General features: G+C 29.8%; 1 protein-coding gene across 3 annotated transcripts; it reads right to left on the bottom strand.

The window, feature by feature from the left end:
- Nucleotides 1-16,799: 16,799 nt before the first annotated feature.
- LOC107919642 (putative defensin-like protein 234) lies at nt 16,800-26,316 on the bottom strand. 3 transcript variants are annotated; one of them, XM_041110182.1, is made up of 2 exons: nt 26,197-26,305; nt 16,800-17,047 (listed from the first exon to the last, which is right to left on the bottom strand). In XM_041110182.1, the coding sequence occupies exons 1-2, from the start codon at nt 26,264-26,266 to the stop codon at nt 16,866-16,868; spliced, it is 252 nt and encodes an 83-aa protein (XP_040966116.1). In that variant the 5' UTR covers nt 26,267-26,305; the 3' UTR covers nt 16,800-16,865. The 3 variants fall into 3 exon arrangements, with proteins under 3 accessions (XP_040966116.1, XP_016704549.1, XP_016704550.1); XM_016849060.2 differs by lacking the exon at nt 26,197-26,305 and adding an exon at nt 17,402-17,526; XM_016849061.2 differs by lacking the exon at nt 16,800-17,047 and adding an exon at nt 25,596-25,841 and having other exon boundaries at nt 26,197-26,316.
- Between the last annotated feature and the right edge of the window lie 1,560 nt (nt 26,317-27,876).

Here is a 27,876-nt window from a genome sequence, read left to right on the forward strand (position 1 = left end):
ATTTTAAAACATGGGATTTATTTTAATTTTTTTGAAATTATAAATATATATAATTATTAGAGAAGTATATGTAAAATGAAGTTCGACAATTACTTACAATTTGTTTAAAATATATATTAATGTACATGAAAATAATTCTTTAACTAGTATGGTTGTTAGCTCACGCTTCGTGTTGCGTTAATTATTTATTTGTATCAAATTATCGAGTAAATTTAAAGGTTAAAATATGCTCTAATTCTCTATACACTTCGTACATTTGAAATTTAGTCTATCTACTTTTATAGTCCTCTACTTTTTCAAATTTAAATATTTAGGTCTAATTGTTACCATTGTTGAAATTCTTCTATTAAATTATCTGATGTAACATTTTGAAATTAAAAAAAACCACTTGACAGTCATGTAAAGATAACGTTGAAAATACTTATTAGAATTTTTCCCTTGAAAGCTCTCATCCGAATCATCATTATAGAAAAAATTTTCCTATTGGAATTATACTATCTAAAACAAATGGTGTTAGTATTTTGATTGAAATAGTTAACAATATAAACTATTTGGACTAGCTAATTACATTATGAAAGTAGACGTGTTAAATTATGTCAAAAATTAAAGTATATAGATTAAATCTCAAATTTCAGCATACCCTAGAGGCCAAAATTGAAATTTGACCATTATCTTATGATGTAATATAAGAACGATACAAACTTATAAAAAATAGGAAACCATATTTCAATCTCTATTCTCTAAGATTCAATATTCAAATTACATATTACCATATAATGTTTTAATCAAAAAGTTAATAATATTAACTATTTGGATTAATTAATAATATTATAAAAATATATACACAAAATGATATTAAAAATTAAAGTATATGGAATAAATCTCAAATTTAAATATATTAGAGAGACCAAATTAAAATTTAACCATTTTAGTTAATAATAATAATAATAATAAAAGAGAACATGGTTTGATGCGCCGTATGTAAGAAGAAAGACCTTCTTTTTATATATAGTTATTAATTATTTAGACTAATTAGTAACAATATAAAAATATAGGGATTGATTTATATTAAAAATTAAAATATAAAGATCAAATATCAAATTTAAACATATTAAACAGACCAAAACTAAAATTTAACCATTTTAATTAAATGAGAAAAAAAAGAAAGGAAAAATTATAACCTAAAAAATAGAGACCATAACTATAATTTAACTATTCTTAACATAATATAAAAAAATCATGAATGATTGGTCACGTGTCAAACCAGGAAGGTCCTTCTATATATAGGTATCTAATATATATATATTATAGCATAGTTTTTAACATGAAAAATTTCAATTTTAAACCACTTCTCTGATTGAAAAGTGGCATATTGGTGATTTGACACATAAGCTCAACGGACCCACATAATTTTCACCATTTTTTTCTTCAATTTTTTTTATAGAATTAAATACAAAAGAGGCAATTACATAAAGGTTTCCATTTTGTTTAAACCAAACATAAACATATTGAAATTTTTGAGCATAATTAAAATTCAAAACCGAAGGTTACATTGAAATTTATAGGATTTCGTAACATTTTAACATATTAAAAAAATAAAATAAAAAGTAAATTATAAAAATAGTCGCTTTTATTTATTTTAGATTATATTTTTGTTATTTATGTTTGAAATGTTACATTTTAATAATATACGTTATTGTTTTGTTATGAAGTAGTCACTTTGTCGTTAAGCTCCATTACCTCCCTAACGGTAGTCCTACGTGACAGTCCAAATGAGTTTTAAATGTCAACTTGGATGTCCAGTTGGGATGAAAATATATTTTTAATTTTTTTATGAAAATAGAATACAAAAGTTTACCCTAAAACCCATATCATCTCTTGTTTGAAAAGAAACAGAGTTGGGTTTTAAAAAATTACCATAAAAAAAGAGAAGAGAAGAACAGAACGACAGAAAAAAAGAAGAATAAGAAGAAGAAGTTGCAAGTAATCCTTGATTAAGGTTTTTCTTCGAGGGTTAAAATAGATCAATCTGCATCTGGTAACGAGTGCAAGAACAACTTTTGTATTGATAATTTGATAGCTCCTAGAAATTCATTGAAGCTTAGCTTAGAGAAATCGAGAACCTTAAAATTTGCTCTTGAAAAGGCTGGACCTAGGTTAGAGGAGATCAACCAAAGATTGCCTTCCTTAGAAGCTGATGTCTGTCCAATTCGTGCCGGCAAGGGTGCACTTGTTGCTATCAGGGGGGCATATTAATATTTTACATGTTTATAAAACAAGGATTATAAAATATTGACTCATTTATATTTAACAATAAGCGTGGTGCAGTGCTGAAATATATGATTTTGGTTACAATTTTTAACATATTTTTTTTTGTGAAATAACATATTATTTTTCAAACATTACAAAGTTCAAATATATTTCAAAATAATAAATATAATAAATTAATACATCGCAGGAGATAAACAATTATCATAGAATTTGAGTGCAAACGTGAAAATTTCGATATACTGGTAATTTTTTATCACTCTTTTAGGCATTTTAATAAATTAATAACATATATTTTAAGTAACATGTGGTTAAAGAAATGCATACCCATTAAATTGCATTTAATGTCTGTACAATATAAATTAGTTAATGCTATTATATGATTTTTATATATAACATTTTCATATTATTATAAATTGATTTAAAAATATATATATGCAACAAAATTTGTATTTATACTACAATTTCTTTCTTTTTTGATAATTTCGTTGTAAACAAGTAACTTTTATAAACTTTTATTATTTAAAATTTCTAACTAAATTATTAAATTATCTTTTGAATCAATTCAATACCATATAAAAATAATTTTTATAATAGTAATTTATTCGTCTTTTACATGTTTTACGCATAATCCAATCATAATATATTTAATTAAGAAGGCATATATTACGCAACTAATTAAAAAAAGAGAACACTTTTGTTTGACCCTCAACATTTAAAAAATATATTAATTTTATAATTCATATTTCCATAAATTCCGTTTCATTAAATTACATTTTAGCCAATAATTAAAATATAACTTGGTGTAATAAAACGTGGATCTATAACTTATAATATTCAAAAAATAATTTTAACTTTTATTTTGAGTCTTTTGTGTTCAATATACATGATTTAAAGATGGTTATTTTACTTCTATTGTAAATTCATCACATTCTACTTTGTTTTATTGATAATGCAAGACTAAGGTCAAATATGAAAAAACAACAATTGCATGGAAAAATTATATTAATATTGTGTGTTTGTCGCGGTAATGGAATAGCTTTTTAAAATTCATACTACAAATTGGATGTTATAAATACAACCAAATTGAGCTTGAATATCGGAGACACAAAAGCTCTACTCAATTTCTATCGTAAAGAACATGTACAATGTTCATACAAGTGTATAATACGAGACTAGACGTAACTTATATCTTATGAAAGAGATTAAAATGTCGTAATCTAACAATTATGTCACATTAAGTTCTTATGTTTTATGACTTTGTCATACAATAATAGTCACCGGCCCAAGACCTAGATAAGCTTCGGGTCGCTGACCCGTGACCTGGCCAGACCCCACCATATGGATGCACACGAGACGTACAATGAGAGGACAGTTGGGGAGCTTGTGGTATCGGCTTGTAGGAGTTGAATGGAGTATCCAAGGAGTTCGCATAAAAGGGATCGCAAACTCCAACATGGGACTTGGAACGATACACATGTCCAACATTCCCTACTCAAAGTGTTAGTCCTATGAATAGTCCGGTTAAGTCATGAACAGTAGAGTCAAACCATGAACAGTGATAATATGTATAAATACCCGAATGTTTCCTTTAATGGGACACACGTAAAATTACTCAACAACTTATTGTCTGTTGTCTTTCAAATTAGCTTTCAATTGCATTAATGAATTTACTCAACAAACTTTTATCTTTAATTGTTTTCCATATCTTTATTTTTCTATCATATATATATAATTACATTGAAAAAATATTATTAATTTGTTAAATATTTTTTAATTCTTATTTTTTGACATTTAAAATTTTTAAATTGTGTTCAATTTTTTCATTAAATCTTATTCTAATAATGTTAAACTTAAATAGTAAGTCAATATTGAAAATGTAATGTAATGGCATTTATATAAAAGTTTAAATGTTGTATTAATTATTTTTATTAAAATAAGATTTAATATTTTATTAAAATAATATGAATTAATTTAAAATATTTAACTTAATTTATATAATTAATTATAATTAAGTAAATAAATACACATCATAAGTAGGAATTGGTAAATAACCTTTGCAATGAATAATATTAAATATATTTTTAAATAAATATTATTTTAAATAATATTGTAATTAATTAAATTTTATTTTAAAAATATTAATTTTTTTTCTTAATTGATATCTATGATAATACAAATTATCATAATTTTAAAATTAAACATTTATTTTATTTTTTATTTTCTCAATCATGATATTATTGAAAATGTTACAAATTTTATAAAAAAAAGTTAGCTAATAAATATAAAATATAAAAATTAATATATACAACTTAACCTGTGCATTACACGAGATTAAAAAACTAGTATAGATATACAGCCAGTATACAGTCCAATATAAATCAATTTTATATATTAAAAAATTATTATTTGATAAAAAAAATCGAGAATCAAGACAGAAAACCGATCTTTAAATCCATTAATAAGATTTTAAATATTTTTTTAAAATTTAATTATTGTTGAATTGATAATCGAATTGGTTGAACAAAAACCAATAATTCAATTATTAAAACATTAAATTCACTAAATATTATTAAAACAACATGCTTAACATTTAGCATTTAACTATGAACATGAACTAAAGAAAAACCCTAAAAAAAGTTCTCTTTTTTTTCGCCAAGCCATTTGCTTATTATCTTTTGTTTTGCTTAGAGGCGGTGTCAGCCTCCGGGCTGGCTATCACTCGCCTTTTTCTCTCCCATAAACCCTTTCTTTCTTTCTTTCTTCTTCTTAGTACTACACACGCCTTCTCTCTTTTCAATTTGCATATCTATTTTGTGGATATCTTTATTGTCTTCACAAGTTGTGATGGACAAATGACGACGCTTGTTGTTCACTAAAACTCCATCGGCCACCAGTAGTTTTTCTTGGAAAGTGGGTGGCTCTTCGTCAAATTCTTAATTTGTTTCTGGTTTGAGAGTATTTCAAAATAATAAATGATTTCACATGTCGATTTGGACCCGTGTTGTCTTAAGTTTTATATTTTTTTATTTATTTTTTCTTTGTTTAATAAGTCTTCAGTTTTAGAAGTTTTTGTCTGCTTTTGTAACACGTTTTTAGTCTTGCTTATGCATGTAATTTTAGTTTTACAAGTGATTTTAGGGATGATTCGTTGTCGTCCTCTCTAGTTTGGTGAATGCTCGATTCTTTTGTCGATTTTGGGTCACCGCTTTGGACCATCTAGGTTTGATCTCATTATCGTATTAAGTGCTTGCAATCACTCCAGATATGTCGTGCTTGAGTTGTGACAAAGCCATTTGTCAACGTGTCATAATATTCTATTGATGTTGAGGCTAAAGCCTTTGTTGTGTTGATAGAGCTTGTCCTTCACCATCTACGATGAAATTTTATTATTTTCTCTCTCTCTGAATTGTATGGTTCCATTCATTGAATGAATTAATGAATTTACCTTTAAAAAAAACTATGAACATGAATGGCCTTTCTATTGCTATTTCTAAATTGCTATATCATTACAACATTGTTATGTGGGTTACGTTCAACTTCTCAGATCAGTGATCATTATAAAAGACATTAACTTTTTGTGAGAGTATGATGGATGTTTTTCTTCGTTAATTATTGTGATTTAATTTTTTTAAATACTTACACTTAAAAAAACTTCAAAAAAATAAAATTTATCTCTATAAATTTTAGCTAATCTAAATGTAACCTTTGTAATCTGGTCTAGATGTTAAGCCTGAATTCGGGAGATTACATCGGCCACTGAAATGGCCTAGTACTTTTGAAGTTTTACAAAACAATCAAATTTAACCATTCGTTACACAAATTTTTGAAGAAAACTTAGTTAATTTTTTATTTAACTTAGTTAATTTTTGATTTATTCGTTACATAAACTTTATTTAAATTCTAGCAGAGGAAAAAGTGATATCTAATTTAGTTTTAATAAAAATAGGAGTTCATACATAATTAATTTATATCCATATGTAGATATCCTAAAATCAAATTAAATGTCATTTGTGCTATATAAAAAAACCCAAATGCCAAGTCCCATGCCACAGTTCAATAATAAAATAGTACAGTCTCTGAATCACTGAAAATGTAGATTATAAACCTAAAATACTTTAATTAAATAATGAATAAAAAATGTTTTGAGCCAAGACCCTTCGAATGCCCTGTCCGCGTCCTAACCTAGTGGTTATTTGTAGAGACGGAAATAAAAAAGGGAGTGAACTATGAAGCTTAGTGTGAGTTCCATCACAAGAAAACAAATAGTTGATAAAACATACTAAATAACAAAACATAGAGTGAGCACCATAATTATCAATTCAGTGTTCATTGTTTTTGTATGCACGTATTTGTGTATGACAATGCAATTTCAATATATCAAAATAAAGGTCTTACCCAACTCCGCTACACACCACAGTGAGAGTTCCCTTGAACTCCAAACACCTATACACAGGGTTGTGGTTTAACCATTAATGGTTTGTAGATAATCTGCCAATGACTGTGGATAGAAAACAAAATCCCGCAGATAGAATTTGCGTCTGGCTGTAGATGCACAAAAAAAATCTCGCAAATAAAATCTGTCTCTAGCTGTGAAAACATAGCAAATATCTTGCAAATAGAATCTGCCTCTAGCTGTGGATACACAACAAATTTGTAGATAAACTGCCAATCTTCCTCCGTACATATCTTTCCATCCTATGCAATGCAATGTGACATGCTTATAGCAGATCAATTCGGTAGCAATTAATATGCTTATAACAAATCAATAAGATAACAATTAATATGTTTATAACAGTTCAATATGGTTGCAATTAATATGCTTATCATAAATCAATTCAGTAGCAAGAGACATGTTTTATCATGCGTTTGGTTTAACGGTAACATATGGCATGTTGATCATACAATCCTTAATACAGATGCAACATGCATATATTATTCACATATCATGCATATGCAATAATACTTCATACATTCTAATCATGAATTCCATTACTCATATTATCAGGGGTTTAATTGAGAGAAGTAAAACTTCAAAAATAGTTCGGGGGCTATTCAAGGAATAAACTGAACAAATCATAATGTTATGGGCAGAACTATAAAACAAGGGTCACATGGCCGTGTAACAGACCCTGGCTATATGGAAAATGTAAAAATTAACCTACAGGGGAGACATGACCGTGTGGAGGGTTCCTGGTCATGTGAGATTCGAACTAGCCTAGGGTTTCCAAGGCACATGGCTGTGTGAGGGGCTGTATGGTCCATCCTTGTGGTCCACATGCCCGTGCAGGAGACTATATGACTCTATTCCTAAACACGGTTTACCCTGATTCATTTGTAAAAGAAAACATACTTTTCTTCGAAGGCCCGAACGATGTCCCCTCATGATTAAATTTGATCTGATGCACTTAAAATTGGTCTTTCAAATGATATTTATACACGAGTTAACATTGAGTATCAAGAGTCAGTCAAGATTAATAGAAGATTTTGGCAAGAATCACAATAGTTAGTAATCAAATTAAAATATTACTGTGGATCAGTGTTATTGTGGAATTTACGAGTTTTACAAATTGAAATGAATGTACTTACCGAACCTTTGAAGAAAAGAAATAGATGTTATCAATGGCGAAATTGACAACTGGTAGGAAATATGATTTGTACAGAATTGATTTTAATTAGAAAGGCAAAAATAATTCCAGCAATGGAAAAAATATTATGCAAATAAGAAGATGAAAAAGAAAAGGGCGAAGAAATAGGGAAAAGAAAGTACAATTCTGTTTGGTTTAGAAAAGAAAATAAGACTTTAATGTAATTAGGAAAAGGGCTAAATAGCTAGGGTTTTCAAACTTTAGGGTGTTGCATGGTAATTTACCTTGCTACAGAAAATAAAAGAGAATAGAGGAGGATTTGGGCAGCTTGAACTAGGGTATGCAATGAGGGAGAAGTAAACATATAACCATTAGGCTTAGGCCTATTTTTTTTTTAGTTTCTACTCCTAACAATATATATTTTAGTGTGGTTTTTATCCTAATTTGTTGAAACTAAAAAGAAAATAAATAGGAGATGAGTGACTTGAACCTAAGACCTCTAGGAAGTACACTAACTACTTAACCAACAAGTCTAATTCATTTCTTGGTTAACTATTTCAATTAAACCCTATATTTTAGGGTGTGACAACTCTTCCCTCTTAAAGAAATTTCGTCCTCGAAATTTACCTGGTTCGAACAGACAAGGATATTGTAACACCCCTAACCCGTATCAAACACCATAATAGGGTTATAGAGCATTACTGGAGTTTACAAATTAATTACAGACATTTCATTTCATCAAGCATTCATATTTATAACCAATCAAAATCAAAACATTAATGAGCTAACATTGGCCAATTTAACTTATACATGCTATTATAAACAGAATCAAGTCATCCAAAATTACCGATAGAACCAATGGATAGAGTGTGATATATCTCCAACAAGCTTCCAACCCAATCGAGCTTCCGATAATCATTTCAATGCATCTAATACTTATACATATTACCAATAATAATTCAATTCCAATAATAAAACACATAATTATATAATATTCATCACCAAATAACATTCACTTTAATTAAAATTATACAGAATATAGTTCATACGAACTTACCAAGCTAAATTGTAGAAATACCAAAATTCAAGGATATTTTGATAATTTTCTATTTTCCTCGAATTTCCACCCAATCTTGATATAAATTAATATTTCATTCAATTTATTAATTTAAATAATAAAACAATTCATTTCATTCAATTTGGTCACTTTTTGATGTTTTACAAAATTACCCTTAAAATTTTACTTTTATTCAATTTAGTCCCTGAACCTAAAACATGCAAATTAGCCATTTTTAATGAAAACTCGTGCTAGTTGAATAATCATATATTTTCCTCCTCCTCTCCATTCTACATCCTTAATGCATATAAATGCTTATATGTAACATTATCTATAATTTCACTATTTATTTATATGTTCATTCAAAGCTGTCCACTTGAGTCATAGTTACTAAATTATTTATATCTTGAGCTACGGAACTCCGAATTAAGATCCTATATATTTATATGAAACTAGACTCACATATCTTCTTACCATAAAATTTTCAAAATTTATGGTTTAGCCAATAAGTGCAGTTTATTCTTTAAAGTCACCCCTGTTCTACTGTCTAACAGTTTCAACCCTTCTTCACTAAAAAATAATTATATCATCGTACATGATTCAGATGATGTTACCGTTTGTTTATATTGAAAATATAATCATTAAGAATTTAAACATATAAATTTAAGCCATTAATTATTTTTCTAAAATTTTTTATGATTTTCCAAAGTCAGAACAAGGGAACCCGAAATCATTCTGACCTTGTCTCACAAAATTTATTATATATCATGATTTACAACTCTATTGCTTATATCGTTTCTTCTATGAGAAACTAGACTCATTAAGATTTAATTTCGTATTTTATTTATCTTCTAATTTGATTCCCACAATTTTTGGTGATTTTTTCAAAGTTAGACTACTGTTGCTGTCCAAAACTGTTTTAATGCAAGACGTTGATTACTAAGTTTAAAACTCCCTTATTCCTTTTCTCTATAATATTTCCCACCACTTTCTTTTATTTCCCTTCACTAATATATCAAGAACATAAGACCTTATTTAAGAAAACTCTACTATAACATCATTTCCATGCTTTTTCAATAATATCAAACTTAAAAATATATTGAAATCTTGATGTTCTTATCTTGTCCTATTAGTTTCAACCTTTAACTTGATTTTCTCTATCCTCTAGCTTCTCTTTCTTGAATCTAACTTGATGTTCTAGCTCCCCATAGTCTCCTTGTTATCTTTCTCTCTTGATGGATATGGAAATTCTTTTGATTTCTAAGTGAAAATGGTGAGTATTTAGTAAAGGACCAAATTGTAAAGAAAAGAAAGTATTTTTCTTTCTTTTCTCTTCATACGTTGGATGCATGGGAAGAAGACGACGATTCATCTTTCCTTCCATATATATACTAAATAGAATAATAATAAAACAATAAAATATTATTTAAAAATTAAATTAAAATATTAATAAACTAATATTTATTTAATTAATTAATTTAAAATATCTCCAACATCATCATCATCTTCTAGATTTATCTTTCTTCTAATTGACCATTTTTCCCTTTATGATCTTTTAAAATTTCATCCTTGAGTCATCACTTAATTTGGTAAAATTACGATTTAGTCCCTCATAATTCTTCACCTATTCAATTTGGTCCCAATTCATCCATTTTCCTTAGTTTCTAGATTATTCCGCCCTTAAAATATTTTCACTATTGGCCCTTCAAATTTTTCATATTTACACTTTACCCCCTCAAATTTTGAGTATTTACTCTTGGTCAACAAAACTTTTCTCACTTTTACGATTTAATCCTTTCTTGAATTAATATATCATAACATACTTCCCAATGTTGCCATAACTCAAAATTTCCCTTTTTGTCACTTTATTTCCTTATTTTACTATATCAAGGATACATACTTTCTTACTATAGTAATTTTCGGGGTATTACAGATATTGTTGACGGAACATCTCTTCCGGTTCCCATGTGGCCTCCTTCATGCCATGGTTTCGCCATAGAACTTTTACAAGAAGGATTCGTTTCCTTTTAAGAACCTGTACCTCGTGATCTAAAATTTGTACAGGTTCTTCCTCAAAGGATAAATCCAATCTTACTTCAATCTCTTCTATTGGGATGATATGGGAATGATTGGATTGGTATCGTCTCAACATGGAGACATGGAAGACATCATGAATTCGGTCTAGCTTTGGAGGTAATTCTAATTGATATGCCACTGGATCAACTCTCTTAAGGATTTTATAAGGTCCGATGAACTTAGGACTTACCTTGCCCTTTCGTCTGAACCTCAAAACTTTTTGCCATGGGGATACTTTCAAGAACACTTGATCTCCGACATTGTATTCAATGTCTTTTCTCTTTAAGTCCACATACAACTTCTACCTATTTGAAGCCATTTTCAGTCTATCCTAAGTTAATCTTATCTTCCCTTTAGGCTTTTTGTCACAACCCGAAATCGAGGCCAAAAGTTTTTGGCCTTGCAGAGTAAGGTTCGCTAGTGTTCCAGTGAATTGGGATCGCAAAAAATGGAGCAAACTGGGTGTTCGCCAAGTTTCAGGCAAACTAGGTGCTTGCCAATGAAGTTTCAGCAAGGGTGTTTGCTGAGCACCAGTGTACAACAAATGAAGTGGTAAGGGGATCGCTAGTTTCATTGTGAGGAAGGTTTCCTAATGTGTTGGTGAGTTAAGGGTTCGTCAGTCTGTATTCTCCAAGTAAGTTACGAACTATGTTCGCCAGTCAAAGTGCGAATTAGGTTTGCCGGTCAAAGATACAATCAGACTCCAATTAGGAAAAAGTTAATTAGTGTATCTAAGACTCTTAGGTCTATAAATAAGACCCTTGATTCAGTAAAAATCTTCACTAAATATTCTATCGTCAAGTTTCTGTTCTGAAATTCTATTCATAGCAATTCGGTTAAGTTCTTGTCTTGCTAGGGTTGATTGTCCTTAGATATAGGTTTGCATGTATGTGTGAATTCTGAATGTTCAATTAGTAATATATTTGTTTGTTGCAAACCAACCAAACCTTTTTCTAGCAAGGATAAAGGCAAAGCTAAAATCGTTTAAGTTCCTCATTTTTTTTAAGTGATCAAGTTCCGTTATGAGTATGTTCCTTACTAAGTTTTCAAAAGTGTGAGTGGTCTAAGATTATTTCGATTATGTTCGGGATATGATAATCCGTTATGACATTTCTAAAAAGAAATCTGTTTAAAAAAAAGTTTTAAAAGTAAGATTTTTGGAAGACCACTGATACTTTGTTTTTGGAGCTACGAAAATCTATTTTCAAAAAACAATTTTGGATTTTTTAAAGCACAGATTTATGCATGCTCTCTGTTAAGTTCGCTTTATGTGATCTCTCTGTTTGGCTCTGTTTTATGCGAGCTCTTTGCTAAGTCCACTTTGTACGATCTCTCTATTTGGCTCTGCTTTGTGTGAGCTCTCTATTTAGCTTTGCCTAATTGCAAGTTTTCTATTTATCTTTGCCTTTTTTGCAAGCTTTCTATTTAGTGAGCTCTTTAGTGAGCCTTCCGAATGGTATACCAATACTGTGTGTACTCACCCATGTTAAGTCTTACTCTGTGTGTTCCTTTGAGAGCATGAGCTTTTGTGAGCCTCACTCTGTGTGCTCCTTGAGAGCATGGGCTTTTGTGAGACTTGTGATGTGTCTCATTCTACGTGCTTATTGCGAGCTAAGTTGGATTTAACTTATTCAACGAGACATGTTTTCTGTTTGGCGAACCAATCATGTGACTAAGGCCGACTCTGTTCGTGATTTTTGTTATGTGTGAGTTGGTCTTGCAACTCTATTATAAACTAAGATTCAGATTTGTTTTTGAAAAGAAATATGGTCTCGTAAGATTTTAATGCAATCCCCCTTTTTAAAAAAAATTCAAAAGGAATGATTTGTAAGCATTGTTTTGCTAAAATATGTTTTTCAAATGTGAACTGGGTTTCGCATCCTCACCTGCGAACCCAGTACGCAAACCATTTTTCAACTAAGTTTTTTTTTTATATTGTTTTCAAATACTATTTCTAATCATAACCTAATGGTTTCTAATTATTCATTGAGTTCTCCCTGAACTCACCCACTCCTCATTTACTTCTTAGGTAAGTAGATTGTGGATGGCATAGGTGAGGTCGATGATTTGGCAAGGCACCTGACTGATACGGGTGAACCCTAAAAATGGGCGATGGGTTTATGCTATGTTGTTTTGAACGATAGTTACAATGTTAAATTGATTATCAAATAATTTTCTTAAGTATAAAAGTACACTCTGCTCTGTTGTTAAGTTATTTTATTTCTACGAACCATGTTATGGATTTTGCCTTCTGTTTTATAATTAATAAATTGATGATATTCATCCATTTTGTTTTTTTGTCCAGCGATCCCTATATGTTGCTTAAATTAATTGTGTGTCCTTGTAGTGTTGCATTATTTACATGCGAAACATTGGTTATTACATGTTATATTTACTTGCGTACCCCTATTATGTTAGTTTTGTTACATGCCTACCCTTACATGTGTGCAAACCCATATTTTTATGCGAACCCTACTTAAATGTGATAATATTTTGCATACATGTTTATTTTGTTTGCGAAGTCTATTCCTTGGTGAAACTAGGGTGTATAAGCCTTTAAAGAGTTTAGCGAGCCATAGTGCTTTTTTAAGTTTGGTTTCTCTGCATGCGAACTGTTGTGTCTTGCAAACACATGTTTTCGTGTGACCTCATGTTTTTATGCGAGCCTATAATAATATGTGAGATTATGTTTCTTCGCTAATTTATGACCCCTTATGTTGTTAAGGTATATGAGCTACGTTTGAAAGTTATACGAAGTGCTTAAGTGTGTTGCGAACCTATAAATATCTTGAAGGGTTTGAAATTTATGTTTCGCATGGTTATGAACTCTAATGTATTTTGCATGCAAACCATTGTGTTTTATGTATGTGTGTTTTCCGTTGCTTTGTTGAATATGTTGCTTTGTTGAAGATTAACACTATGCTCGTGTGTTATGTATAAGTGGTGTGCTGAAGGTTAGGTTGGGAGTTAACAGAGAGTCACTTTGGTGGCTAATGTGGCACGCCGAATTCAGGCCGAATCTTTTTGGTTGGGTTTGAGGTGTTACACTCCTGTACCACTTCTGGACCCAAAATTTTCCTTTCACCTAGTTTGGTCCAACATAGTGGTGTTCAGCACTTGTGACCATATAAGACTTCATAAGGTGCCATTTTTAAACTTGATTGGATGCTATTGTTATAGGCAAATTCTGCTAGAGGCAAATGTTCCTCCCAACTACTTTGGAATTCGATGATGCAACCTCTTAGCATATCTTCCAATATTTGAATGACTTATTTAGGTTGTTCGTCAGTTTGTGAATGAAAGGCAGTACTGAAATCCAAACGAGTACCAGTGCCTTGTGAAACTTTTTCTAGAATCGAGATGTAAAATGGGATCTAGATCTGAAATAATTGATATGGGAACCCCATGCAACCTTAGAATCTTTGAAATATATAACTTAGCCAACTTTTGCAAAGAATAATCCGTGCGGACAGGTAAGAAATATGATGACTTAGTTAATCGGTTTACTATCACCCAAATTGAATCTTTCTTGGCGGGTGTTAAGGGTAACCCACTAACAAAGTCCATCGTTATTCGCTCCCACTTCCATTAAGGTAGTTTGATTGGTTGTAATAATCCAAAAAGGAATTGATGTTTAGCTTTCACTCTTTGACACGTTAGACATTTAATTACAAATTTTGTCACGTGCCGTTTCAGTCCAGGCCACGAGTACAGTTTATTTACATCTTGATACATCTTATTTCCTCTGGGATGCATGGCATAAGGGTTAGCATGCGCTTCCTGAAGTATGATATATTTTAGTTTATTGTCTTTTGGCACATAATACCTCCCTCTGAAATACAAAATACCATCACCATTGTACTCGAAATATTCTGTTTTGTCGTCGTCCACTTATTTAATTCGTGGCAACAAGGACACATCTAAGGATTATTTAGCATTGATCTCATTGGCTAAGGTGGGTTTCACTTGTAGTTTAGCTAGTAAGCTTCCATTATCCACTAAACTTAGCCTAGCAAACATTGCTCATAAATCAGTCATTTGTTTCTTAATTAGAGCGTCTGCCACTATATTGACATTTCTGGGGTGGTATTCAATTACAAAATTGTAATCCTTTAACAGTTCTATCCACCTCCGTTGCCTCAGGTTCAATTCTTTTTGGGTGAGAAGGTACTTAAGACTCTTATGATTTGTATAGATATAACACTTCTCACCATACAAGTAGTGCCTCCAAATTTTCAGTGCAAATACCATTGCTGCCAACTTTAAGTCATGGGTCAGGTAGTTGCACTCATGTTGTTTCAACTACCTTAATGCATAGGCAACTACTTTTCCCCTTTGCGTCAACACACATCCAAGGCCAATGCAGGATGCATCGCTATACTACACATACTCTTTTATCGGTTCAGGTTGAATTAACATGGGAGCTTGGGTTAACACAACCTTTAGCTTATCAAAGCTTGCTAATTGATCATCCTTCCACTTAAACCAAACATTCTTCTTTAACAACTTAGTTAGTGGTGCGGCTATCAAGGAGAACCCTTCAACGAACATACGGTAGTACCCAACTAAACCAAAGAAACTTCAAATTTTGGAAACATTTTTGGGTTGTTTCCATTCTAGGATGGCCTATATCTTTTTTAGATTTACTTGGATACCCTTTACGGATACCACATGTCCTAGAAACATAACCTCATTAAGCTAGAATACTCGATCATTTACCTAGTTTGGCATATAATTTCTTTTCTTAGAAAATTTGGAATATTTTCCTAAGGTGTTTGTCATGGTTGATTTCAGTTTTAGAATAAACTAAGATGTTGTTGATGTACGCAACGACGAACTAATCAAGGAAGGGTAGGAACAATCGGTTCATTAAGTCTATGAAGGCAGTCGAAGCATTGGTTAAATCGAAAGGCATTACAAGGAATTCATAGTGGCCATATCGGGTCCTAAATGTGGTTTTGGGCACATCTGACTCCTTTACTTTTAGTTGATAGTACCCCGACCTTAAATCTATCTTGGAAAACACTATTGCACCTTGAAATTGATCAAATAGGCCGTCTATCCTAAGGAGAAGATATTTGTTCTTATTGGTCAGTTTATTAAACTGTTAATAATCTATTTACGATTGATTTGGAAAAGAAAGCAAGGCTTCAAATGTAATTAGGAAAATGGCTAAATAACTGGGGTTTTAAAACTTTAGGGGGTTGCATGTTAATTTACCCTTACTACCAAAAATAAAAGGGAATAGAGGGGAATTTGGGCTATTCAAACTCAGATATACAAGGGGGGAGAAGCAAGCGTTTAACTATTAGGCCTAGGCCTATTTCTTATTTAGTTTCTACTCCTAACAATATATATATTTTAGTGTGGTTTTTACACTAATTTGCTAAAATTAAAAAGAGAAAAATATAAGAGAGAAGTGGCTTAAACCTAAGACATCGAGGAAGTGCACTAACTACTTAACCGTCAAGCCTAATTCATTTCTTAATTAATTATTTCAATTAACCCTCAAGATTTTAGGGCTTCACACTAAACCAATTGACTTAATATTAATTGGTTGAATAGGTTAATCATCTTATATTTAAATTATATATTATAAACTATTTATTAATTTAATTCACTGATAATTTATGAATTTAAACATTATTAATGTCTTAAATTCAAACCCAATGTATATCGGTTCTAAAAGTAGGTCATATTCATAGCTTAATTATGTTATTATTTATTTTAATTTTGTATTTAATGAATATTTTTGTGAATTATTTTTAACTAATGGTAAAAAGACATTGGATAATAAAACCGAGTAAAAGTATTTTTAAATTGTAGTTCTTATTTTATTATGACATCTCGTAAGTGAGGTTCAAAGAGAGTTACAATTATTGACAAACAATATAACATTGACAGAGATGTTCATTAGCAGACAAATCTTTACAAGAACACCTTTGCGCCATTGCGGAAGCTCCATACTTTGCATTAATGGCTTCAAAACATTCGAAAGCTCCATTGGGACCACATGATCCTGATATTTGCATTGTTGTTGGGCAAAACTTGGGATCCCCTACAAAGCATATTCCACTAAATTTCATCAACAAAATCACAAAACAATTAAATTTTATCATCCATTTTTTTCTCAGCCAAAGTAATATTTTATTAAAATCCCAAAAGATAACTAACAGAAGGGTTAGTGAAACAAAAGGCAAACAAAATCCAACACCTAAAAACATCAACAACATAACGACAATAAGCACAAACACAAACACTCTAAAAAAGAACAATTTCTTTGTTTTGGTTTTATTTATGTTGATCAATTCATTTCTAAAATATTGAATATAAATATACTCATCTTTTTATTCTAGTATGTGGAATCATTAATTAATCTCATTATTTTTTTAATTGTAGAATAATAAAATACCTTCGGATGGAGAAAGTAAAGCTAACAAAAGAAGAGTACAAAGAATGGGGATGGCAATAGACTTCTTCATGATTTTTTTTGTTTAATTTTGTGTTTTCCTAAGTATTTGATTGTGTGAATGCTTCTAAGAAATTATTATCAAATTTATAGTTGCTTTGGAAATAATATTTCTCTATATTCGGTAAGGTAAGATTTTAGAAAATTTCAGTATTAATTATTTTACCATATATATTTAGTGTTTATTTGGAAATATTTTTTAAAGATTTTTATAGTTATTATTTTCGTTTATTTGGTAAGGTGAGGTTTTAAAAAATATAAGTATTAATTATTTCACTATATATATTTGAGTGTTTATTTGGAAAATTTAATCAAGATATTTATTGTTATTTGTTTCTTATTTTATTTGATTTTAGGATTTAGGACTAATTTTTTCATTAATTTTGATTAGGTTATATGGGCTTTCTTATTATTTATGTTTTTTTTAATATTTTGTTCATCTTATATATTATTGGACTAATTTGTGATTGCATTTTTCTTTGTTATAGATTTGAGGAAGAATGGAAAATGGGAAGCATGGTTGGTTTATGAAAAATACAAAAATTTCTATTTTAGTAATGCAAACATATTTGATACCTTTTTTATACTCAGAATATGAGATATAAAATAATATATTAATATGGATCTAAACCAAGATAATAGATTTATATTTGAGAGCTATTTAAAAAGAAGGTAATAATAAAAATTTCATATTTATCATTTGAGGCGAGTATTTGGTACACTGTTTAGTTTATGAAAATAAAACAATTTCTTTTTCAATAATGAAAACATATTTGGTACCTTTTTTATAATGAAAGTATGAGAAATAAAATAAAAAATTCTTATATTATTATGAATCTTGTAACCTTCCTCACCTGACCTAGACGTTACGATCGAATTCGAAAATTTACATCAAAAGATTATATTGGCCATCGAAATGGCCTAGTAAAAACTATTAGAGTTTACAAAACAATCTTTTTAAAACATTTGTTTACTCATGTAGAAAAACTTAGTGTGTATAAAAAAGGTAAAATTTCTTTCAAAAAACCGCTTGATTTTAATGATTACTTTGCAAAAATTGATTTCTAATTTTATATGTTTTTCAAATCTCATTTACATAATAGTGCAGCGGAAAAATGATATTCGACATAGTTTTAATTAAAATCTAATTTCATGTATCATAAGTTTATTATCCAAGTTTCAAAAATCTAAACAACTATAATGCCATGCATGCCAAAATAAACCCTAAATCTAAGTCTCATGTCACAATTCAAATAAAATAATACAGTTTCCAAATAACAAAAATTTCAATTAATAAGTATAAAATACATTTATTTAAAATCCATCCGAGCTGAGCCCTCCGAATGCCGAGTCCGCACCTTGACCTTGAGAATTATCTGTAAAGATGAAAATTAAAGGGGGTGAGCTTTAAGAAGCTCAATGTGACTCTCTGCACAAGAAAATCAATGTAAAACAATAGACAAAACATACGAACTAACAATTCTTAGAATAATCACAATCGTACAGCAATTCAGAGTATCAGTTTTTCATATTAACATATAAGTATAATATTTTAAAATTCACAGTTTTCCATGAACATGCTTATGAATAGCAATGCAATTTCAGTTTATCCGGAAGGATCCTTCCCAACTCTACTAAACACTACAGTAAGAGTTCCCAAGAACTCATCTATCCCTACACACCGTGTTGTGGATAAACCACCACTAATTTGCAGATAAACTGTCAGTAAAAATTGTGCGTAAACCACTAATATTTTCAGATAAAATGATTACAGATGAACCGCCACTAAGTTGTGGATGAACCACTAGTGTTTGCAGATTATTAAACTGTCACTATTTCATCCGTTCATATCATCTCACCCCATGTAATGCATTATGACATGCTTGTAACAGAACAATGCATAAATAGTAGACATGCTTAACATGTATTCACTTCAACAGTAGTAGTAGACATGCTTAACATGTACTTAGTAGGAAAAAAACAATAATAGCAGTAACGGTTTATCAAAATTACAGTGATAGTAGACATGTAATATTAATATATCATACAATATAACAGTAGTAATTCAATCATTAAATAACATATTCCCGAATAAAAATAACATCAGAGACTTAATTGAGTGAATAAAAACCCCAAAAATAATTCAAGGACTATATAAGGACTAAATTAAAAAATTCAAAAATTTTAGGGTAAAACTGTAAAATAGAGATCACACGGTTGTATGGCTTGACCATGTAACAGCTTGATGTCTTGTGGAAATTGATAATTTACTCTATAGGAAGGACAAGGTTGTGTGGCAGGCCGTGTAATAGATTGAGGTCGTATGGGAGATGAACTACCCTATGATTTTCAGGGGCACATGGTCATGCGGTCAACCCGTGTAGTCTACATGTCGATGTGACTTTAAGCCTACACACAAGAACCACCAATTCATGGAAAAGACCCACACACCTTTCACCACGGGTTCAATTGACGTTCCTTACAATCAATTTTGGTCCGATTCGCCTAGACTCGTGTTTCAAATGACAACCATAAAAATATTCATATGTTAAATTCAACGGTAGGGATTTTGCAAAAATCTGAAAGAAATCAGTTAAATGGATATACGAGATCTATTCATTGAGACGAAGTGTACTTATCGATTCTTGGCAAAGGTAACGAGTGTTTATTGATGATGATTCTAAATACCAATAGAAATTAAACGAACAAAGAATGATTTGGTAGGGAAAGAAAAATAATTAACAGCCTAATGATGAAAAATACGGTTCAAAGATGAGGAAAAAGAAAAGAAAAAGAAGATGGAGAGAAATTTCTAATAGATTTTGAAAAGAGGCAAGATGTAGAATCTAATTAGGAAAGAATTGGTTAAATGCCTAGAGTTTGTAAACCCTAGGGGTGGCACATACAATTTACCCCAAGGCTTGCCGAATTCACAAAAATCAAAGGGGAATGAGGGGTTTGAACTTGTGACTTCTAAGAAAAGGCACTAACACTTAACCATTAAGCCTTAAGTTCATTTGTTGCTTAATTTAGACACGGAACTATACATATATTTTAGGGTGTCACAATTGGGCTATGAAAAATAATAAAAATATGAGAGGGAGGCAACTCGAACCTAAGGTCTCTAGGAAGGGGGATTAACTCTTAACCTTTAGGCAAATAACTTTCCTTTTTAAAAAATGTACAATGATAACCTAATAAATCGGGGCGTGACCACTCTCGGTTTCACAAACCCAATTCTACTAACTCGATATTTGGGATGCGGCAACTCTCCCTTTTAAAAATAAAATTCGTCCCTGAAATTTCCTTGCTGACAGGCCAGTAGCTTAGCCACAAAATCAGTTATCCCTTTTTTTAAACCAACCATCACACTTTCGCTACACAACTCTAATTTGAATGCAGTTCTAGGAAATACTTCTCCTTAAACCTCCAACGAGCTTCTCTTGAAAATCCTAGTCACTACCACAGGCTATCCCAAAGGACTAACTACAATAACTTCACAAACAATTTCCAAAAAGATACAAACAACTGTTATTCTTCCTGAGAGTTTGTCTACAACTTTCAGATATAACAGTAACTAAGCCAAGATCATCATCAGAGTCTCGTATTTAATTTCTTTAAATAATTTTATTTTTTAAAAGTTTGTGGCATGGTTTATCCTGAAATACCCTTTTTAAGGCATGCATACAGACTCATTCAAAATTCCACAATTCAGGTTTTGAAAATTTGACTCTAATACCACCAAATGTAACATCCCTCACCCGGCCTAGACGTTACGGTCGAATTCAGAAGATCACATTGGTCACCGAAATGACCTAGTAAAAACTATCAGAGTTTATAAAATAGTCTTTTTAAAACATTTGTTTACTCAAGTAGAAAAACTTATTGTGTTTCCAAAAGGTATAGTTTCTTTCAAAAAGCTGGTTGATTTTAATGATTACTTTGCAAAAGTTGTTTTCCAATTTCATATGTTTTTTAAATCTTATTTACATAATAATGTAATTGAAAAGTTATATTTGACATAGTTTTAATTAAAAACCAGATTTCATGTATCATAAATTTACTATCCAAGTTTCAAAAATCTAAACAACTATAACTCTATGCATGCCAAAATATACCCAAAACCTAAGTCCCATGTTAGAGTCCAAATAAAATAATACAATTTCCAAATAACAGAAATTTCAATTAATAATTCTAAAATACTTTTATTTAAAAATTATCCAAGCTAAGCCCTCCAAATGCCAAGTTCGCGCCTTAACCTTGAGGATTATCTGTAAAGATGGAAAATATAGGGGGTGAGCTTTAAGAAGCTCAGTGTGAGTCTTTTCACAAGAAAATCAGTGTAAAACAGTAGACATAGCATACGAACTAACAATTCTTAGAATAATCACAATTGTATAGCAATTCAGAGTATTGATTTTTAGGATCAACACATCAGTACAATATTTCAAAATTCACAGTTTTGCATGAACATGCTTATGAATGGCAATGCAATTTCAGTTTATCCGGAAGGATCCTACCCAACTCTGCTACACAATACAGTAAGAGTTCCCAATAACTCATCCATCCCTACATGCCGCGTTGTGGATAAACCACCACTAATTTGCAGATAAACTGTCAGTAAAAATTGTGCATAAACCACTAATATTTTTAGATAAAAAGATTACAGATGAACCGCCACTAAGTTGTGGATGAACCACTAGTGTTTGCAGATTATTAAACTGTCACTATTTCATCCGTTCATATCATCTTACCCCATGCAATGCATTATAACATGCTTGTAACAGAAAATTTTAGAAATAGTAGACATGCTTAACATGTATTCAGTTAAACAGTAGCAGTAGACATGCTTAATATGTACTCAATAGAGCAGAAGTAGTAATAGCAGTAACAGTTTATTAGAATTACTGTGACAATAGACATGTAACATTCACATATCATACAATATAATAATAACAATTCAGTCATTAAATCACAGATTCCCGAATAAACATAATATTAGAGACCGATTAGACATATATAATTAGGGTTCAAATGATCTATAATTATGTTCTAACTTTTCACCTATTAATTATAAACTCATTCAGTCACGAAGTCATTCCACTATAGTATCGTGATTGAGCTCTCCCTAATTAGATATCATTACAAAAGTTTTTCGATCAGTGCTCGTCCAATGACCTTGTGATAAGCATGTTACCCTTGTAGGATATACTTAATCGTTTTGGGATAAATTCGTTCTCCTAGGATATCTTATTTTATCTCATGGTAACCATTACATCTTCCATCATGAAAAGTCAATTACTATCAAATAGTAATTAAGTCATTAGTCACGAAGATAAATGATTCATGGCCACGTTTACTTTTCATCTATCATGTAACGCCAATGAAAGGATATCATTTACCTATTTCTTGGACTATGAATTCCACTATTGTGAATTACTCAACATATTACAAAAGTCGTATACCTAATGCACTAGCTTTTAGTTCCTTATCTATTTGAATTCAGGCTTTTACTTTCATCAATGTATACGAGTCATGCATACGAGTCCATCATCCATTTAGGATTAATGTATGCCACCCTATGAATGTCACAAGTGAATAAATGCATAAATGGATTTAGGATCTATTCTATTTAAGTCATGTCCGATGTACTGTCTGTCCAGTCAGTCACATCTATGTCTCTATCGTTTGGGAGTCATCCACTCTGATGCTCAAGAAAAATTATCTCTCCAATTGGACTTGATAAATGACAAATCGGTCTTTCATTCGATTTGCTCATTTTTGATTAGACTAAAAACATTTTTAAGGTCATCTGACGATCCGATCACTTAATAACGCTTAGTATTAGTTAAATATTAGATAACTAGTAAGCCAATATTTTCTTCCATTTTGCTTTGCATACAAAAACCATTGAGGACAATATAAAAAGGATATTAATGTAATTAATGGATATTATTATTAAATCAATTTGTTTGAAAAATACAAGTGTATATAGACGAAAATACAAGCAAAAAGTCATTTCAACCATTCATTTAATTTTTGTCATTTTTAGCTCTTGAACTTACATTTTTTGTTAAATTACTCAAAAATGGAGGGAAAAATGAACATTTGTTAACTTTGCTGGCAGTGCATACACTTAGGTTGCTATGCGGATGACATGTCAACATTTAATTAATTTTTTAAAATTTTAAAATATTAAATCTATAATTTTAATAATTTTTAATATTTAAAATAATTTTTTGATATTTTTAAATTTTAAAAAATTAATTAATGTTGATATGTCATCTATGTGGCAATCCACATGTATGCCACATCAGCAAAGTTAAAAAATAATAATATTTTCATCCATTATGAGACTAAAATGATTTATTTTATAAAGTTAGTCAAATTAGTCACTAAGCCAAATAAAAACTAATTACATTTTCATTTAACCAAATAAAGTTAGTCAAATTAGTCACTAAGCCAAATAAAAACTAATTACATTTTCATTACCATGGTGATCACAGGATTACCAAATCACAACTGGTTAGCTTCAACATAAATAAGATAAATTAAAAGAACCAAAAGCATGCTTCAATGCGATTAAATCACACACCAAATAAATTCAAGCTTTCAAAAATATGGTCAGCAAAATAATTTATTAGATTAACAGATCAAATGCATTCCTAATGGTCTAAATCATAAAACAAAAGAACAATGAACTTCGTAGTTACTTCTATGTGCACAATGGATTTCAAGAGCTTCGACGTCGAAGGAATCAAAGCGTGGTTCAATGCGGATCAAACAGTGCTCCAGATTATCGTTCTCTTTGGAGTCTACCACAGATCGATGCGGTACATCATCATTGCCATCACCATTTTCCTCATACTCGCCTTCGCTTGGAAACACCCATCGAAATTTTAACGAATCCGTGAAGGCTAACCTACTCTTCTATTGATCTCTCTTTATTTGCCCGAAGATGAGCCTCTACAACTACCAACACTGACCTCCTCCGCCATGAGATATATATATATATATATATATATAAGAGATCAAGACAATAGTACTATAAAGTTAAAAAAAAAAGAATATATTAAATATCTCTTCATTTTTCTTATTTAAATTTTAAAAATTGCACAATCTTTAGGTTTAAAATTTTTAAAAAAGAATATATTTTTATTATCTATTTTAATTTAATTTATTGTTACATGATTTTTAATATATTTATGTATATAATTTATTTTTTATGTTTAAAAACCCATAGTTATATAGACAGCATAATGTTTTAATCGAAAAGTAACTATATTTACTATTTGGACTAATTAATAACATTATAAAAATGTAGGGACAAATTTATATTAAAAATTAAAGTATAGAGAAAAACTCTTAAATTTAGACATATTAGAGAGGGCAAACCTAAAATTTAACCATTTTGGTAAAATGCAAAAAGAGGGAGAATTATAACCTAAAAATAGAGGGAGCAAAATTCCAATTTAACCATTGTTAACATAATGTAAATAAAAATGGATGAATGGAAGGACACGTGTTAAAGAAGGAACGTCCTTTTAGACCTTCCTTTTATACATAGGAATATAGATATATAGGCAGAATACAGTCCCATGGAAACCCATTTTTTATATATTAAAAAACATATTATTTGATAAAAAATCGGGAAGACAAAAAAAACCGACCGTTAAATATTTTATAAGTTTTTAAATGAATTTTATAAATTTTTAATTTTTATTTAATTATTGTCGAACTAATAATCAAACTGATTCAACAAAAGTCAATAATTTAATTATACAAAATCAATAATCCTTAATCGAGGCTAGCGTCGTCGGCGGCTATGGATAAGAATAACTGCGGCAATTCGATTTGGAGAGTCGGAAGAAACATTAGGAGATGTAACATTGAGCAAGCTGAATTATGAGCTATTTATGATGGCCTCCAATATGCATGGAAGGCAAAATGGACAAACATCATCGCAGAAATAGATTGTGTTCTTGCTATTTATACATTATTGATGTTTCAAATATAGACACCATGTAATATCATATTCATAGCTGTTTATTTTAATTTTGCTTTTAATACAATATTTTTATGAATTATTTTTAAATAGTAGTTAAAGAGCATTGGATAATAAATCTGAGAAAAAGTATTTTTAAATTGTACTACTTATTTTATTATGGCAACCCGTAAATGAGGTTTAAAGATAATTACAATTATTGACAAACAATATAACATTGACAAAGATGCTCATTAGCAGACAAATCTTTACAAGAACACCTTTGCGCCATTGCGGAAGCTCCATACTTTGCATTAATAGCTTCAAAACATTCGAAAGCTCCATTGGGACCACATGATCCTGATATTTGCATTGTTGTTGGGCAAAACTTGAGATCCCCTACAAAGCATATTTCACTAAATTTCATCAACAAAACCACAAAACAATTAAAATTTATCATCCATTTTTTTCTCGACCAAAGTAATATTTTATTAAAATCCCAAAAGAGAACAGAAGGGTTAATGAAACCAAAGAAAAACAAAATTCAACACCTAAAAACATCAACAACAACATAATGACAATAAACACAAACACAAACACTCTAAAAAAGAACAATTTCTTTATTTTGGTTTTATTTATGTTGATCAATTTCATTTCTAAAATATTGTATATAAATATACTTATCTTTTTATTCTAGAATATGAAATTATTAATTCATCTCATTGGTTATTTAATTGTAGAATAATAAAAATACCTTTGGATGGAGAAAGTAAAGCTACCAGAAGAAGAGTACAAAGAATGGGAATGGCAATAGACTTCTTCATGATTTTTTTGTTTAATTTTGTGTTTTCCTAAGTATTTAATTGTGTGAATTCTTCTAAGAAGTTGTTATCAAATTTATAGTTGCTTTGGAAATAATATCTCCCTATATTTGGTAAGGTAAGATTTTAGAAAATATAGTATTAATTATTTCACCATATATATATTTAGTGTTTATTTGGAAATATTTTTTTTAAAAAAATTCTATAGTTATTATTTCCTTTTATTTGGTAAGGTGAAGTTTTAAAAAATATAAGTATTAATTATTTCACCATATATATTTGAGTGTTTATTTGAAAAATTTAATCAAGATATTTATAGTTTTTTGTTTCTTATTTTATTTGATTTTAGGATTTAGGCCTAATTTTTTTATTAGTTTTGATTAGGTTATATGGACTTTCTTATTATTTATGTTTTTTTAAATATTTTGTTCATCTTATATATTATTGGACTAATTTGTGATTGCATTTTTAATCGTTATAGATTTGATGAAGAATGGAAAATGGGAAGCCTATTTGGTTTATGAAAAATACAACAATTTCTATTTTAGTAATGCAAACATATTTGATACCTTTTTTATACTCAGAATATGATAAATAAAATAATATATTAATATGGATCTAAAGCAAGATAATAGATTTATATTTAAGAGCTATTTAAAAAGAAGGTAATATTGAGAATTTCACATTTATCATTTGAGGTAAGTGTGTGGTACACTGTTGGTTTATGAAAATAAAACAATTTCTCTTTTAATAATGAAAACATATTTGGTACCTTTTTTATAATCAAAGTATGAAAAATAAAATAAAAAATTCTTATATTATTATGGGTCTTGTAACCTTCCTCAACCGACCTAGACGTTACGATCAAATTTGAAAAATTACATTGGCCATCGAAATGGCCTAGTAAAAACTATCAGAGTTTATAAAACAATCTTTTTAAAACATTTGTTTACTCATATAGAAAAAAATAGTGTGTATAAAAAAGGTACAATTTTTTTCAAAAAACCGCTTGATTTTAATGATTACTTTGCAAAAACTGATTTCTAATTTTATATGTTTTTCAAATCTCATTTACATAATAGTGCAGCGGAAAAATGATATTCGACATAGTTTTAATTAAAACCAGATTTCATGTATCATAAATTTATTATCCAAGTTTCAAAAATCTAAACGACTATAATGCCATGCATGCCAAAATAAACCCTAAATCTAAGTCTCATGCCAAAATTCAAATAAAACAATACAGTTTCCAAATAACAAAAATTTCAATTGATAATTCTAAAATGCTTTTATTTAAAATCTATCTGAGCCGAGCCCTCTGAATGCGGAGTTCGTGCCCTGACTTTGAGGGTTATATGTAAAGATGGAAATTAAAGGGGGTGAACTTTAAGAAGCTCAATGTGAGTCTCTGTATAAGAAAATAAGTGTAAAACAGTAGACAAAACATACGAACTAACAATTCTTAGAATAATCACAATCGTATAGCAATTCAAAGTACCAATTTTTCATATTAACATATCAGTATAATATTTTCAAATTCTCAGTTTTACATGAACATGCTTATGAATGGCAATACAATTTCAGTTTATCTGGAAGGATCCTACCCAACTCTG

The sequence above is a fragment of the Gossypium hirsutum genome, chromosome D13 (assembly GCF_007990345.1).
Source record: "Gossypium hirsutum isolate 1008001.06 chromosome D13, Gossypium_hirsutum_v2.1, whole genome shotgun sequence".
Lineage (NCBI taxonomy): Eukaryota > Viridiplantae > Streptophyta > Magnoliopsida > Malvales > Malvaceae > Gossypium > Gossypium hirsutum.